This window comes from Caretta caretta, chromosome 8 (assembly GCF_965140235.1).
Source record: "Caretta caretta isolate rCarCar2 chromosome 8, rCarCar1.hap1, whole genome shotgun sequence".
Classification (NCBI taxonomy): Eukaryota; Metazoa; Chordata; order Testudines; family Cheloniidae; genus Caretta; species Caretta caretta.
In genome coordinates this window covers 52036338-52053241 of record NC_134213.1, presented here as the reverse complement: position 1 = coordinate 52053241, position 16904 = coordinate 52036338, and the positions used below count along the sequence as shown (strand labels likewise).

Genomic DNA, 16904 nt, shown 5'->3' with positions numbered 1-16904 from the left:
CTCTTTAGAGAACATGGAGTTCTCTAAAGAAGGGAAAAAATGCTCCTTTTGGTACAAATAATTTTGGACAGTGGAACCAGAATGTGTATGGGCAGATCATAGATAAAAAATAAAGTTAGCATTTCTGGCAGGGAGACAGGGATGTAGAGTAAGCGTAGGTAACTGCTGAGGAACGGTACAAGGAAATTAGATAGCGTTTCTTGTGGAGGACATGGAAGAGGGAATTTTCAACCAGTGTATCACCAGAACATTGTTTGTTTTGCCCCAGTGCCCAGAATCCCCATTCAGGATTAGGCTCCCCTTGTGTTGGGCAATGTAGAGGTATATTAAGGCAGGCCCAAGCCCAGAGAGCTTCCAGTCTAAATAAGGACGAGACACCAACAGGTAAATGTTGAACAGAACAGAGATGGTAGTGTCAAGGTGGTGACAAGAAATAGGAGAACAAAGTTGCATACATTCACTGTGTGTATAGTTTGAAAGCCTTTAAAACCCTGTATATAAAATGACAATTTTAAAAATAAGCTTTTACCAAATCTATGCCCAACACAAAGTTTTCCATGAGACAAATCCAGTGGGAGGGATTTTCCGCTTTTTGTATTCTCTTGTAATTCATGTATATGGAATGATAACGATAACATTACCAAAAAGCCACTACTCTGTGTGCATCTATGAATAAACATCCCCTTGAAGTGGCTGCAGCTCAAAGGATGCAGCTTTGTGCTAGGCTAGTGTAAGAGAACCTGCAAATTAGAAATTTAGTACAAACAAGGGAAACTGAGGTTGCTTTCATGGTCCAAGATTACAGAAATGCACAAAGTGTCCAAAATAACTAATGCAAAGAAAATCAGATGGTTGAGAGTGTTTTCATTACTGACGGTGTTATTAGTAACATAGATAAAGGAATTTTTTTTTAAAGAGATGATTTCTTTAACTTTGAGAAAGGGTAAAGTTTACAGAGACTGTTGGAGTGGATAGTACTTCTCCTGTTTCACCACAGGGTGTCACCCTTTCTCTCTCTATATGGTTTAGCTGGACTATTCCATGTGGGCAAGAAGATTCAAAACCAGGGAGAATTACTACATAGGGAAGCAGAGCGCGGCAAAAGGGGACAAACTTTAGAACTGAGGCCAAGCACAGTACCAGAATTCCAAACTCAGGTCAGTGGATAGAATTCTGGTTCCACTGATCTCTAATGGAGAGCAGCGTGAGAGATAAATGACAAACCATATTGTGTTCACCAGCAAGCTGCAATTTCAAAGCCCAATCTCTGATGCACTCTTCAGCCACAGACCACCTCCGTTTCCTGTGCACTCCACATTTTCCCCCCATCCCTCGCTTGCCCCCACTGCTACTTGCTCCTTTTCATCGGGCTGGGGTAAGGGGTTGGGGTATGGGGAGGGATGAGGGCTCCAGCAGGGGGTGCTGGTTCTGGGATGGGCCCAGATATGAGGGGTTCAGGGTGCAGGAGGGGGTTCTGGGCTGGGGTAGGGTGCAGGCCAGCAATGTGGTGTTTGGGGTGCAGGAGGGGGCTGCGGGGTGGAGTCAAGGGGTTTGGAGTGCGTGTGTGTGTGTGTGTGTGGCTCTGGGCTGAGGCAGGGGGTTGGGGTGTGGGAGGAGGTACAGACTCTGGGCTGGGGGTGCGGGCTCCACAATGGGACCAGAAATGAGGGGATCATGGTGCAGGAGGGGGTTCTGGGCTGGGGCAGGAATGTGGGGTGCCGGCCCTGGGAGGGGAATCAGGGATGGGGCAGGGGGTCAGGGTGTGGGTTCCAGGAGGGAGGTTGAGTATGGGAAGGAGCTCAAGGCTGGAGCAGAGGGTTGAGGTGTGGGAGGGGGTGTGGGCTCCAGGCAGGACTTACCTGGGACCTCCCCGGAAGCAGCGATATGTCCCTCGACTTCTAGGCGGAGGCGCAGCCAGTGCATTGCCTCCCCCTGCAGGCACCACCCCCACAGCTCCCGTTGGCAATGGTTCCTGCCTTAGCCCCACCAGTCAGACTTTTAAAGGCTCGGGCAGCAGTGCTGACCGGAGCCACCAGGGTCCCTTTTTTAGGAGGTGTTCTGGTCGAAAACTGGACACCTGGCAACCCTACTTGGATAGCTCAAGGAGTTGCAATGCAAACTGTCCCAGAGGTTGAATTATACTGTTGCCTTGCAAATTTCCTCCCACTAGTAAAAAAAAAAATTTGCCCCAACACATATGTACAATCACCCAGCAGTGAGAGCAGTAAGATTTTAATCAATGCAGGCAGATTGAGTCCAGACTGTTTAAAGTTAAAGTTTATTTGTATTCTTTGTAGGAATATCAATAAAAGACCTCAAATGTATCTATATCTGTACATATACAAGAACCTTGGAAAAATTATTCACAGAACAAAAATAAATCTTCTTTAGAACAAACCCAGGCAATGAAATGCAGAGATGGAGCTCAGAGACTGAACAGTCCAGTGCTACTAGCATAAAAATATGGTTTTGAAAACCAACTTTATTACTTTTTTAAAGGTGTAATTTGTTGAACTAAAAAATAAATTATTTAGAGCTATCATTGTAAAATAGTCCTGTGTAGTAACACTCTCATTAAGGCCCTTGAGATAGAAAATCTATTTTTGTACAGGTAGGATTCCTGGCAGGAGTGATTCACAATGACATTCTCTCTCTCTCTCATGGGAACTAATTTAATGTAGGGAAGGAAGTGTCTAAAAGCATCAACCTAAATTTAACCATTTAAATCTATCACACACTGTTGGAGAATAGTGGTTGTCCAGATAATGTCCTATTTGGTTAATGTTAATCAACAATATAAATATACATGTAATGGTTTAAACATGAATTGTTCCCCAAGAGTGATGTAGACATTTTTACAGAACACATAAATAGGATTTGTACATACATCACATTGGTCACTCAGCAAATGAATATGGCTAACATACACCACTGTTAAATCACTGACCCATTGGTTAGTTAAAAGCTGGTGGTTTGAACTAGCAGTAGAGTATGAAATTAATGCAAAAGGTAAAAAAAAAAAAAAAGCCAAAGCATTTGCAACAATGTAAAAGAAAAACATTCTGGGATGGCCGAATATAGAGGTTATCCAACCACAGAACACAACCTATGTCCACCAGCTAGGAAATATGCACATCTCTCTCCACCCTCCTTGGGGCTCTCTCATGATATGAGAGGGTTTCTAAGACAGAATGTTTGAAATGTGCAGCTAGGTATGTATTTATATACATGAATACCCATTTCTATACTGAAGAAAAAACAGTAGATGCTTAGTGACTCCAACTCCCACCCCTTTTCCTTTTTTAGGACCTGAATTCCCTGTGTTGCAAAGAAGGGTCCTTTAGATTAGGCCACATTTAAGCCATTCACTCATCCTTAGCTTCTCCTCCTGTCCTAAGATATTTACTGCTTCTCTTGCCAGTGTGATTACTTTTGTCCCTCATCAATGCAACATATAGCATTCAGAATTTGACAAATCGCCAGAGCACAACACATGCTATTGTGCTTAACTGCAACACCACAAGCAGGTCAAGAGTTTTTATTTAAAATTCAGAAATCCAACTGGCTGGTATAGGAAAGGGTCTCTCAGTTCATTTGTCTTTTTTGAGGGACCACCATAAAGCAAGAGTCATGGATCTGGCCAGCAAGCACCTAATCCCCAAAGTCACGGTTAGCCCCATCACACCGGGATACAAGTAGTGCTTCTGGACTCTCTCTGTCAAGGAGTAGGGGCAAGAAATAGCACCACACGCACACAGTCAATGGCTGGCCACAGAGAGGTCTGTTGGCCTGAGGCCTGTGTGTCACTGTGATAACTGTTGAGAATGCAAAGGTATATTGTAAACTCCCTCTCTCACTCAGCACAGCTCAGATGAAGGGTGAGGAAATTAGATTTAGTGAAAGTCACAGACAGTGGAAAGCTACAGTTTTAGGTTGAGGCTTGGAGAATCAGATGGCAAGAGCCATTCCTTAAAGTCAAAATAATGTTTAACCACAAACTGTGATGCTTAATAGAAACTGATGGCACTAGAGAGCTTGGGATAAGGAATCCTCGCCTTCCTTTTCCCTTAGCAGCCCTGTCCCAATGCCTCCCCAACAGAGATGCACTCATGGAGGCACCCCAAAGTTGGGAACAAACAGATAGGGGTTCTAGAGACTTCTAGAAGCCTTCCTACATTACCTCTGCTGTCCTCAAGTGAAGGTGGCCAGTCTCCCACAATAGCATTACACATGGCCTACTACGTTTAGGTGATTTGTCAATATACTAGCCAAAACCCTAAAAAGCTATAAAGTTCATCATCAGATTTTGTTCTATTTATTTTTCATCTCATTCCTGTAGAAATGTATAGACTGCTCATCTGAAAACGTTTATTGTCCCATTCATATTAAAATGGACCATGAGGCTCTTTTCTTGTTACTGTGTGTTTTAATGCCACTTGAATTTGATTAGACTGGACAGAAGAGAAGCCGGCAATGTCACATACTCTAGTCTCTTAACAAATGAAACTCTCCCTAGAAAGCAGCTCTAAAACAAAGGGGGAGCAGAACACAGAAGTGTAATGTTCTGCTCCATATTTGATCCGCTTTCACTTAACAATATTGTGCAGCTGCCACCTTTACCTGAGCAGGAAATTATAAACCAACAGAAACATCATCACAGCAACAAGCTGTAATGACTGAGCCCTAGAACAGTGGCCTTTTCCAGGGTGACACTGAAGAAAAGCACAGGAGGATGTGCACATATGTATACATTACTCAAGATATCGCCAATCCCATTATATAACCTTTCAGCAGCTAGGGAATCCCCTCTGAAAACCAGGAGCAGTTGTATTTAAAAGCACTCTATCCTATGCATAGGGAACTTCACTCTATGATGCCAGGTACGATGCCATCAACTCTGGTGGTGCAACGGTCCCCAGTAGGCTACATGTACTTGATTATGATTTGATATGATATGCATGGAAAGATGCTGTCCCTACTGAATTTCTCGGCAGAAGCCTGTGTGAACCTTACACAAAGGCAAGTGCACAATACATTCCCAAGAGCCTTCACCATCTAATCACACATCAAAGCAGTGATTGTTCATGGATTACCATAAGGCTCTGGTCAGCTCATCTCCCTCAGTAGCGTTAGCCTAGCACCACTAGAATGCCATTTCGACTGGAGTCTGTATCTCCATGTAAACCTTCTTCTAGCCCCCACAAAATAATGCATAGACGAAGAATTCAGTTGCTCCTTAATCTTGAACTTCAGAGAAAAAACCCACCCACACCACATGCTGTATATACTATATGATTAAAGTACACACCCATTTACAGGGCTGCTTTTGGGAAAAAGATTTTGCATAGCACCGCTGGGTGAATATAATCTAGGGTAATTATAGTGAACTTCACTTAATTTGTGTGCAGTTATATAACACAGGGGGAGGCGTGCAGTCGCTGCCTCCAAGCCACACAAAAACGCTGAGCTAAAGGGGGTTTCATTGGACAAGAGCTTCTCGCAAAAACATGAGAGCTACTCACAATAGACAAATGGATCCATAGCTGTTACTATGACTGCAGCCTTGGTATGTGGTTAGGAGGAGAGGGTGAAAGGCACAGCTTCCAAGGGAGAAAATAGCAGGAGTCACAATGACCCAGAGTTGGAAAACATTGTTTGGAAAGTTTAAAAAAAAAAATCACTACTGTGCAGATCCACTACATGGCCCCATTAGCACAGAAGCCTCCATAAACTTGTCTGTGCTGCTTTAAGAACATTAAGCAGGACCTCTCCTTGCTCTTTAGTACCTATCATGTTTGAGAACTAGGCAGAGGAAGCAGCTTTGAGCTGAGAGAACATTAAAAATAAATTCTTACTCACTTCAGGTAAGTGTTCTACCAAGGTCTTACTAAAACAGATTCATACACTTTTACTTTATATGTCCTACAGTACAGGAGATATGGTCTCTCTGTTTTTGTGCATAGTTATATATGTACATATATGTGTGTGCATGTATGTTTAATGGAAGTAACTTTTAACTCGCACAGTTAACATATTGCGCTTTACAACAAAGAAATAGATTCGGCCTAAAGAGTTAGGCGAATTCATTTCTAAACAGCAAACAAACTTGGACAAATGATTCTGAATTAAGGTCATTGTCAATATTGCCAAACCCGAGTGGTCAGAGAATTCAAATCAGGCCCCCAAAAGTCAAGAGATTGGCTTAGAAATCCCAAGATTTTTAAAATAGTAAAGTTTTCACAGAATCATAGTGCTTAAGGCCAGAATGGACCATCAGATAACTTAGTCAGACCTCCTGCATAACACAGGCCCTCAAATTTCACCCAGTTACTCCTGGATTGAGTCCAATAACTGGTGTCTGACTAACGCGCATCTTCCAACGCGGTATCCAATCTTGATTTAAAGACATGAAGAGATGGACAATCCACCACTTCCCTTGGTAGCTTGTTCCAATGATTCATCACCCTCACTGCTGGAAATCTGTACCTAATTTCTAATTTGAATTGGTCTAGTTTTTACTTGCTTTGTGTTGAGCCTTTAAGATTCACAGGTTCTTGTTTTTCTCTGCAATAACAAGAGCTAAAATGTACTTGTTTACAAACTGAAAGTGAAGATTCTCACAATCATTTGACTCCAGAAGCTGGGGCTTTAAAAAACCCACACTAAGTATTCCGAGACCTCTGATAAAACCATGAGAGTTGGCAATACTGTGTAATTCCTGTTAATCTTGTATGGCATGTAATATTACAAAATCTTCCTTCCCACAAGGTCACTTTATAATTTCAGGATGAGCGTTCATTTACATCCTGCAAAAGTTTGCTCCTGTGGGAAGCAGGTGCAACATTATGGGGGACATTGAGGTTCAGCTGTAAACTCACTTAGGCAAAAAACTGGATACGTACAGAACTCAAAAAACATTAATAGAAAGGCAAATTTAATTTGGATGGGGTGGAGATGTTAAAAAATCATGCATAGTCTGGAGAAAGCATCTCTGATGTTGTGATACCTGATAACCCAGTGGGTGAAACGGTGAAAGTGAAACTGAACAAGACAAAGTTAAAAATAAACAAACTAGGAAAGTTTTATTTTACGTTCACTGATCTATTGCACAGGGCCTGGGTGCCCTTTGGTTAGCCCTTTCCTTAGAATACTAACCTGATTATTTCCAATGGAGAGTGGAGAACAGATTTGTATAGTTACTGCATTGAGACCATGGACTGTATGCACACTGGGAATTGGACTGAAGTTCAAAAAACACAGGTATTTACAGTTCTGTAAACTCTAAAAAGGAAAAATCAAACCTTACTATAACTGGGGTAAAAATATCCCACCTTTAAAACTGCAAATTCCCTTTGTCTATTAGGTGGAAAGCCTGGCTTTGGGCAGACCACAAGGAGATGGGCTTACTGCTCTAAAGAGTTCCTACTCAGTATGCTCAGAGAGACTGGAATAGCCTTTTGCCTGTATCCTAGCAATAGCAGATACAGAAGCCAACAGGATCCAGTGTTCCTGCGTGAAGGTTGGGTGTGGAGTTGTATTCAGTTAAAGAACTGGGGAAGAGAAGGTTAAAATCGGCAGATGAGTCTCTTTTATAATTCATTTAACTAATATTTCACTTCACTCCATGTACTTGTATCAATCACCCTAATATGTACAGCTTCTAAGTAACCAACTGCTTCTGTCTCTCTTGCTCGCTCACGCCTTCACCCACACTGGACATGCGCACACACATTCCTCTCTCTTCCTCTTCTTCCTCCCCAAGGACTGCAGTGCTTTGAACAAGAGGAAAAAATAATAATAAAAATAGCAATAATTAAAAAAAAATCTACATGGTTGACTTCCTTTTGGTATATTACAGTGGCATTTTCTGTACACGGCCCACAACAGGCTCCCTATGTATATACACAGCGATATGGAGGGCCCTTGCCCTTACTATCCTGGTCTAAACGGTGGGCTATATTTCCCCATCCAGAGTTTTTCTTTTAGCAGCATTCTGTAAACCTGTAAGGAGTCTGTGTTTGGCTTTCTTGAGTCTGCTTCCTTCTGCCCTGCCCCAGGGCAGATGGCCAGCAGCATTTAACCTGTTAGCAGCTGCTGTTTTTGAATTCACCATTCTCCGTGATGGAAAGCTTGGTGGGGTTGGTGGGGGAGATGCCATTGCGGACCTGCATGCTGTAGCGCTCCTTCACCTGCGTCAGGGCACTCATCAGCCGCGTGTTGGCTGAGTCCAGAGACACGATCCGCTTCTCCTGAAACACACACACACACAATAAATCAAAGCCATTCCACCCAGTACAGCACTTCCCTGAACCCTTTCTTTGCCAGGAACTTCCATTGCCTGCGCTGTGATCAAGTCTTCAGATGCTTTCTAGACAGATACATCCTTACCAGCGTTTCCTGTGGAATGGGGATGTCTCTGCCTCTTTCTGTTTTTTGGAGGTACTACGGCTCCAGTTTGCCATAGGCTCTGCACACCCCAGTTTGGTCTCCCCGGTTTCTTTACATGACGGAAGCTGCCAATAAGTCATTGTTATACTTAGTTAACTAATCCAGCCTTGGGGGTTATGTATTTCAGGGTTTTCACTCTACAGCCCTTTCACAAGGCAGACGAAGGCGCAAAAGCCTTCCTGGATTTAGAATTTTTTCCCTTATTGGAAAATTTGGAAAACAGAAACAGGCAGCAGTAAAATAAGGGGTGGCAGGTTTCATTTTGCAAAGAAAAGTGCAGGTGGTATGTAAGGATCATTGTCTCTAAAGACTGCATGGAGATGCTCAGTATAAACCCACCGTATGTTTGAAATTAAAACAGCAAATAATGGCAGCCTGCAGTCACCAGCAGTGGTGAGGGTACAAGAGCAACACAGGAGAAAAGCAGCCAAAAGCTAAAACTAAGTGGTTATTTGGTGGGGGCAGGGAGGGGTAAGAGGGAAGTGTGGGGGGCGGGGGGAAGATGGCATAAACAGAACACAAAAAACAAACAAACAAACCACACTGTTCCTAGACCCATTCCAGCTCGGAGTTGCTCCAGGACTTACAAAATCAAAGGTTCTCTCGTTCTGGTTTTAATTCTTCTGGCACAGAAAGTGCTAGCTTCCACTTCAAGCAATGAAGTATTTAGAAGCTAAAGGGTAGCTGAATGCACTTAATACATAAAAAAATAAATCAGCTGTGCTATCTGAGGTGGGACACTGAGAAAGGGGATTCAAACCAAGGAGACTGATGGTACAAGTCAGCTTTCAATATTTGTCTTGCCTTTAAAAAATGCAACCACACAAAGCAGCAATGGACACTGCAGCAGGTAAACATGCTCTCCGTGCTACCAGCCGATTGACTTATTTTATATTCTTATTTTTAAAAAAAGCTGCATGCAATCTCTGCCCAGTGCAGCCCCAGCCCATTGAGAAACAAAGGGAAGGAAAAATGACGTACGGAAGGCACAAACATTAGGGGATAATTCAGACATGTTGCTCAGGAGACATAAGTTTTACAGCAGCCCCATGAGGTTCACATCCCAGCATGTCAGCTGAATGGGACATGTGCAATCAGGGAGAATGTCTGTTCTTCCCAAAGGGTTTCCCCAAGTGAATAAAGGTGGGGGACTCAAAACAAAACAGAGTTTAGGTGCTGCTTGTATAACAGAGCTGACGTAGGAAACAGGGTCAGCAGAGATCAATAGCAAGATCAGGCCATGACCACTCATTGTCCTATCATTGCACTGCTCCTAGTCCAGAAAGGGGAAAAAAGAAGGGGCAAGATCTGAGAGGTAAAGCATCAGCCTTCCCTCCCACCAAAGTGAGGAGATAGGTTTAAAGGAAGAAAGAAAAATACCTGACTTAGCAGAGATCTGTTTCCTCAGGAAGTCCCTCCCTTCCCTAACTCAATCTCCCCATTCATTTTCAAAAGAAAAGTTTCTATTAAAAAAATTTGGCCTTACAGAGAGTTAAAAATGGAAGGCTGGGGTGTTTTCTGGCACTGATTGAGCATGCTCAGTACATGAGGTAATTGCAAACTCAGATCAAACATGGACAGAACAACTGAAAAGCTTTAACCAAAATGTCAATCTTGAAGGCATGAGCTTGGTGAACAAAAGGAGATGCACCCTGCTGATACCTCCTCACTCAAAGGAAAATGCAATCTAACCAAACACGTTCCTAATGCACATGAATTAGGTGCAGGGAGTGGTAGGAGCTGGAATGTGTAGGAGGTCAGTGCACCAGGCCAGGGCTGGGTACTGCTCAGCTAGAGAACTGATTGGGTTTACTTGCCTGTTTGAATTATCTCATCCCCATTTATGACCTGTAATTTAACACAGTGGAGATGTCACTTGCAATAGCAATTGGCCTATTTCATAGAATCATAGAATCAAAGGATTAGAAGGGACCACAAGGGTCATCTAGTCTAACCCCTGCCAAGATGCAGGATTTGTTGTGTCACTTTGCAGCTCTGCTATTCTCTGGGGAGGTTACCATCACCCAGACCTCTCTCTTTTCAATCTGGGAAGCACAGAAAGAGCCTCTGGATTCACAACATTTACAAACGTTGTGCGGTAAAGTTGTGAGTAATGTACATAGTCAGTTTAACAAGAAGACTGTTGTGCATAGCTTAATAAAGGATGCCACACCCTGAACACAGACAGCAATTCCTGCAAAGCATTCTTTGGTGAAGAAAGAGACAAGAATCCAATGTCCTTCACTGCTATGTCCTAGCATTCATTTTCATCTTGAAAATGAGAAACCAGGATCCAGTTCTGTTCCAAGTATCTCTAAAGAGAATGACCTCCCATCTCTATCCTGGTGCATTAAACCCCACTGGCCAACGAATCATGGTCTGAAAACAATCTTCCTTCTAAGTGTAATTTGAAGCAGATTAATTAACAGTAAAAGAAATCTGGTTCCTCAGACAGTTGTGTCCTCTGCAACCAGGTGTTGAGTACCCTGCCAACATCCCTTTTCTGCTCGAGGACCCACAAAAGGCCTTGCATTGTGGCCACGAAACTCTATCAAATGACAGGACTGGACTACTGGTATTGTGTTTCTATGGGTTCACTGATGCGCTCGCCCTTCTAAACCTGATTTGGGCTTTTTCCTGGGCACTCCCCCACAGCTCTTGTTGGTTTGGTGAGTGAGAGACGAGGTCCAGAAATCAACCCCAAGTTTCCCATATGGAGGGGGTTAGGGAACTGGGCTGGGAGAAAGAAATTTGATTAAAAGGGAAAACTTCTCTCTCCATTTTAAAAAGGTTACATTTCCTAGCCATTGAAACACCAGAGTTACTGTATGGGATGTGTACAGAACTCTGTCTCACATGGCTGATCCCTTCAAGCAATTTGCACTGCTGGTGATCATACCAACAATCCTCCCTTCTGCAGGCTGACACTGAGGGACCAGACTTCTCTGGCATGCAACATCCCCATCGTGTTGCTCCTGGAACAGGCACAGTATCGCACAGAGGATGAGAGGCTATTGGCATAGACTGGTAAAGAGAGGGGAGGGGAAGTTCCTCTCTGCTCAGACATGATCATTCTAGGCCGATTATTGGCTACATGACCCCCGCCCATCAATTTCTCTGTATCTATTACAGTGCTCCTCCACCCCCCCCCATCTCAGCACAGATACGCCCTCACTGCAGCTGGCCAAGCCCTGAAAGCAAGTTCACAGTCCAGATGGGATTCACCATTGTGATGTTATTGACATGAACTGTGACTGTATAGATCATTGTTGCAACGAGGGTCCTATGGTTGCACCAGGTCTTGTACAGAGGAGGTCAAGTGGGGTGTCTATGAAAAGGTTATAGTTTGCTGGTTATGATTATGATGTTTGTATGTGTGTATCATTTTTGTATTTGAAGTTATGAATACTGGCTATGTACTTGTATCTCAATGTGTTTGATTCTAAGTAGCCCTCAGTGAAGCATTTGGTCAGCTTCTTGAGAAAGGACTATTCTCAGTAAGTGCCCAATCAAGACACATTTAACTAACAATGGACTTTGGGAGATGCCAGTCCACATCTGAGCTTTCCTGGGAACGTTCAAACTGACATGTAAACAATGGCATCAGCCTGCAAAAAGCTGAATCATTCATGGATATGTGACTTGCCCAGGTGGCTACAAACTCCATCTTGTTGCTGTGACTTTGCACAGGAGAACAAAGGGGTTTCCACCTACAAGAGAAAGAATATAAAGGCCCTGGAAACCCCTCCATTTTGTCTTCAGCTGGCTCAAGAGATGGCCTCTCCACCCCCAAGAGATGCCTGAAAGAAACTGAAACAAAGGACAGTAACTACAGGGGTGTGAGTGATTGCTGGACCCAGAGTAGGAAGGAGTCCAGTTTGTGAAAGAAGCTTATTGGAACTTCTCTGGGGGTGAGATTTCATCTGTAATCAGTTTCTTAATGTATTAGGCTTAGACTTGTGTGTTTTGTTTTATTTTGCTTGGTAACTTACTTTGTTCTGTCTGCTAGTACTTGGAACCACTTACATCCTACTTTTTATACTTAATAAAATCACTTTTGTTTATTATTGAACCCAGAGTGAGTAATTAGTACCTGAGGGAGCAAACAGCTGTGCATATCTCTCTATCAGCGTTATAGAGGGAGGACAAGTTATGAGTTTACCCTGTATAAGCTTTATACAGAGTAAAACGGATTTATTTGGGGTTTGGATCCCATTGGGAGCTGGCTGTCTAGTGCTGGAGACAGGAGCACTTGCTAAGCCGTTTTCAGTTAAGTCTGCAGCTTTGGGGGTGTGGGTCAGACCCTGAGTCTGTGTTGGAGCAGACTGGCGTGTCTGGCTCAACAAGGCAGGGTTCTGGAGGCCCAAACTGGCAGAGAAAATGGGCTCAGAGGTAGTCTCAGCACATCAGGTGATAGTCCCAAGGGGGTTTCTGTGATTGAACCCGTCACAACCATCATCTTCAAGGGCTATCTATAAAAGCCTTTTACGCTGCTCTGTATGCCACTGATTACATCTTTCTACTTCAGGTTGGAGACAGCAGATGAATGGCCCACTCAGAGGAGGATGCCCAGGCCCCTCTTTCAGACAGTTGGTGTGGGGATGGTCAGAGAAGAGGTATCCACATTCCTCCCCAAAGTCTAATAGGTTGTTGCTTTTTGGACATGCCTGAGCTACATCAGTTTGGGACAATGAGACCCTGAGACCGTAACTAAGTATGAAAATTGGCTTGTTTCATTCATGTCCCCACCCCACCATCAGCTCAGCTCAAAAGTCCATCTGCATGAAGAAAGGGTCTGCTATTCCGCTTTATTCGCAGGAGTCAAATATTAAATATAAGCCCCCTGTATTCTCCTCTTTTGCCCTAGGTTTTGAGAGTCAGTGAACACACACACTGTTTCACTCTCCTGTTCACTTAAGTTATATCACAAGAGGATGACTTCTATTCTGGCATCCTCAGTTAGAACATCCTGCAGGGTGTATGGGGAGCAGGTATTGTGCAATTCCAGCAGGATTATCTTCTCATCCTAGAAGTCTAAATATTTTTGAGCTGAACATAATGCAAGGACCAAGAGATACCGTACTCAAATGATTTGTTCATATTAGACGGCATAGGTCCAAATCCTCTAGTTTTCAAGTTTAGCATCACTGAAGGAGTAGCTACAGGAAAATGTGCTGGGAGACAGCACACACAAGTGTTCCTCCTCAGAGGCTAAAACTTTTCTAGATTCCAAAATAGAACCTCCTGAAGAATACGTTTCTGCTACCACAAAGTCTTTGAGATCTCTTTTCTTTGTGTATGTTCCCTAGTGACACATACAGAGCTCATACGTTTCACAGGTCTCATTACTGTTGGCTATCCATAATGGAACAAAAAGAAAAGGAGTACTTGTGGCACCTTAGAGACTAACCAATTTATTTGAGCATGAGCTTTCGTGAGCTACAGCTCACTTCATCGGATGCATGGAACAAATGCCTGCTCACACTTCTGCTCTAATATGCCAATAGCATCTTTGGTTAGATTAATATATAACCTCACGTATGTCGAGGGAGGGAAATTCCAACCACAGCTCAGCGGTTCTGGCACTTCCCGCCTGCATGGTGAGGTGACTTTCTGAAACCACCTGGGATGCTGTTGTTGTTACATGTATCTTTGGAAAAGTTAAATATTTTAAAATTGTAACTAGGAAGTGACACTAATCATTAAAAAGCACAAAAGCAGGAGAGATTTCTACACTCTTGAGCACGAGGGGCACTGACAAACAGTCTCTCACAAGCGTAATGCAGCGGGCAGAGATCAAACTGGTTGTATATTTTGTTTATCAGCTTCGTTTCTATCGGGGTGAGCATTGATGCAGAAAGGAAGCAAAACAGATTTGAAGCAATACTTCCAAACACTGGAAGAGCAGAACTGCATTATTTACACCTATGTGCCGCATCTACTAGTTCCCTTTCCCACAGCTAAGCTGTATCAGCCAAGGCAAGCACTGGAAATTCATGCCACCGTAGGCATTATTCCAAGACTGACTATAGACACAGTCAGCTGAAGTCAAACACAAGGCTTTAGCAGTATATTGTGCAATGCTACACAGCAAGAGCTCACTTCTTTCTTAGAGGCTTCAGTTAACCCCATAAAGTACTGCATCACACGGGTGCTAAACGCTGTAGTCTTTGTTGAGTGAAAACAGAATTCTCTCCATGAAGGAGGCACGTAGTATGTGCAATGCCATGGGGTGATGCTGGTTTGGGAATGAGACAATAATGCTGAGAGCTATCTAATAGATTTTGACATGGTGGCTGCATGGGACACAAGGATGGGGCCTAATGGTTTCTGTTCAAGAAATGCTTCGTTCTTGGAGATCCAAAACTCCTTACCTGTGCATCAATAATTTTCTGCTTTGCATCAATGACTGCTTGCATCTCAGCATGATCCTTCTTCAGCTCCTCTTCGACCGCCATTAGCCTGGGACATTGACAGGGATCAGGAAATCTTAATACAATTCTAGAGTGTTTCAGACAATGCAGTTGTAGCTCAAACAAGTCAGCCCAACAACTGGTGCTCTCCCTTTTAAGAGGAATATTCTGCAGTCGATTTGCCCCTCTGTCAACTTCAATTGGCTAAACTCAATCCTTACACGGAGACCAATGCCAAAATTAAACAGCTCTGAACAGTGACAGGACCACTGATTCCAGAGTTTGTAGCCCACACTTCAAGAGGAGCTCCTTCCCTCTTTCAAAGCAGTGTGGTCTACCTAATGAGTAGAGCAGAGACTTGAGGGTTAAGGTCTTGGATCCTTTCCTCAGCTCTGCATGCAAGTCACTTAACTTCTGTGTCTCAGTTTTTCCATCTGTAAAATGGGGATGAGACCACTTCCAAAGTGTTGGGGGGTTTAACTGAGGACAAGAGCTGCCTGCCTGCAAAATATCATGTTCTTCTTGTCACAAAGGAATAAGTTAATCTACTGGGTTTCTTCAGTCTCTACAGAGTTTCCATGCTTTCCACCAAAGCTTTCAAAAAGGGCACTCTCCTCTCACCTGCTAATGATGCTTTTCATCTGACTGTCCTTCTCCTCCTGCTGCCTGCGTAGTTGTTCCTCACTGTCTTCCAGCCTCATCTTGTATTCCATCAGCAGCTTCTGCATTTGCTGTTCCTGCACCAGAAGACGCCGCTCATACTCCTCCAATCGGCGGCTTGACACTTTCAGACGGTCCTTCAGCTTTGCTATCTCTTGCTCGTACTGTAGGCAGGAGTGGAAGGGACAGAATCAGAAGCAAAGGGGCTAGCCAGATAGAGGAGTTCAGATATTTTTGTGAGGTGTGCATTGTCCTCTTTAATAACACAGAAAATGAGAGAAATGACCGGAAGGGCTAGAACCAGTCACTATGGCCAACTATGGACTAGCATAACGTAAGATCCTATCCATACAACTTTAACATTTTCTAATATTGCCCTACATCACCCCTGCTATGCCACTGTTGGGCATCCACACAACCTGCCACTGTGCCTCAGTCCTGACTGAACAACCCCTAGCTCCTCCGAATAGGCTCTCTGACAGGTGCTAATTGTGCCTATGTGTATGGTGGTTTTCTGAAGTGAACAAACATCCACTATGGATTAGGCTGGGATCCAAACAACTCATTTTCCGTTAAGACCTAATCAAGCTTTGAAGTCGGATGTCCAGATGCCTAGCACATTAACACACTATATGACACAGCCTTTGTGGCGTTTACTTTGCTGAAGTTCCATTCTCTCTCCTGACTGCTCCCTCCAGTAATTCCGCCTCCTCCATACATTTCACTCTCCCTTTATAGGTCCTTCATTATTCCTAAAACTCTACTTTATTTTTTATTTTTGCCCCAAACCCAAGACATTTATCTAGGGACTTATATGGCCATGACTGTGGCACCTGTATGCCTGCATACCTATTTGGAAAATAATGTATATTGTTGCTATAAATAGACATGACAATTAAATGCCCGGGAACACACTACACTACTGACAGATGTCAGGAGACCCACATTTCTTCAAATCATATTTGAAAATTACAGATGTGAAAAAAGGGTGGACACTTGTGCACAACACCAAACTCTTACACAATCTGAACAACTGGTATTCTGATCAGGTGAAGCCCAAGACAGGAAGAACATGAAGGCTATTGTTGGTCTAGGTTGCATAATATGTGCCCACATTAACCCATGCTCTGGCTAATAACCAGACTCATTTTCGTGACCCCTAAAATTCACATAAACATTAGAACACAGAGCTGGAGGAATATCCTAGTACCAGTGTTACTTTAAATAACAGAAAATGAGACTAACAGCATCTAATATATTTAAATGACATGATTTATATAAGAACATAAGAACAGCCATACTGGGTCAGACCAAAGATCCATCTAGCCCAGTATCTTGTCTTCCGACAGTGGCCAATGCCAGGTGCCCCAGAGGGGCAGAACA

General features: G+C 43.4%; 1 protein-coding gene across 13 annotated transcripts in view; it reads right to left on the bottom strand.

Annotated features, from left to right (window-relative positions):
* Positions 1-2261: 2261 nt before the first annotated feature.
* The window catches only part of RASAL2 (RAS protein activator like 2), a 295807-nt gene continuing 281164 nt past the window's right edge, over positions 2262-16904 (bottom strand). For 9 of the 13 annotated variants that reach the window (XM_075131485.1, XM_075131482.1, XM_075131483.1 and 6 more), the window contains 4 exons: positions 15483-15685; positions 14823-14910; positions 10266-10296; positions 2262-8249 (listed from right to left, as the gene is read on the bottom strand). In XM_075131485.1, coding sequence (XP_074987586.1) covers positions 8107-8249; positions 10266-10296; positions 14823-14910; positions 15483-15685 — 465 coding nt within the window. In that variant the 3' untranslated portion in view covers positions 2262-8106. The remainder of the gene's footprint in view (positions 8250-10265; positions 10297-14822; positions 14911-15482; positions 15686-16904) is intronic. The other 4 variants (XM_048860716.2, XM_048860717.2, XM_048860722.2 and 1 more) reach the window with 1 other exon arrangement.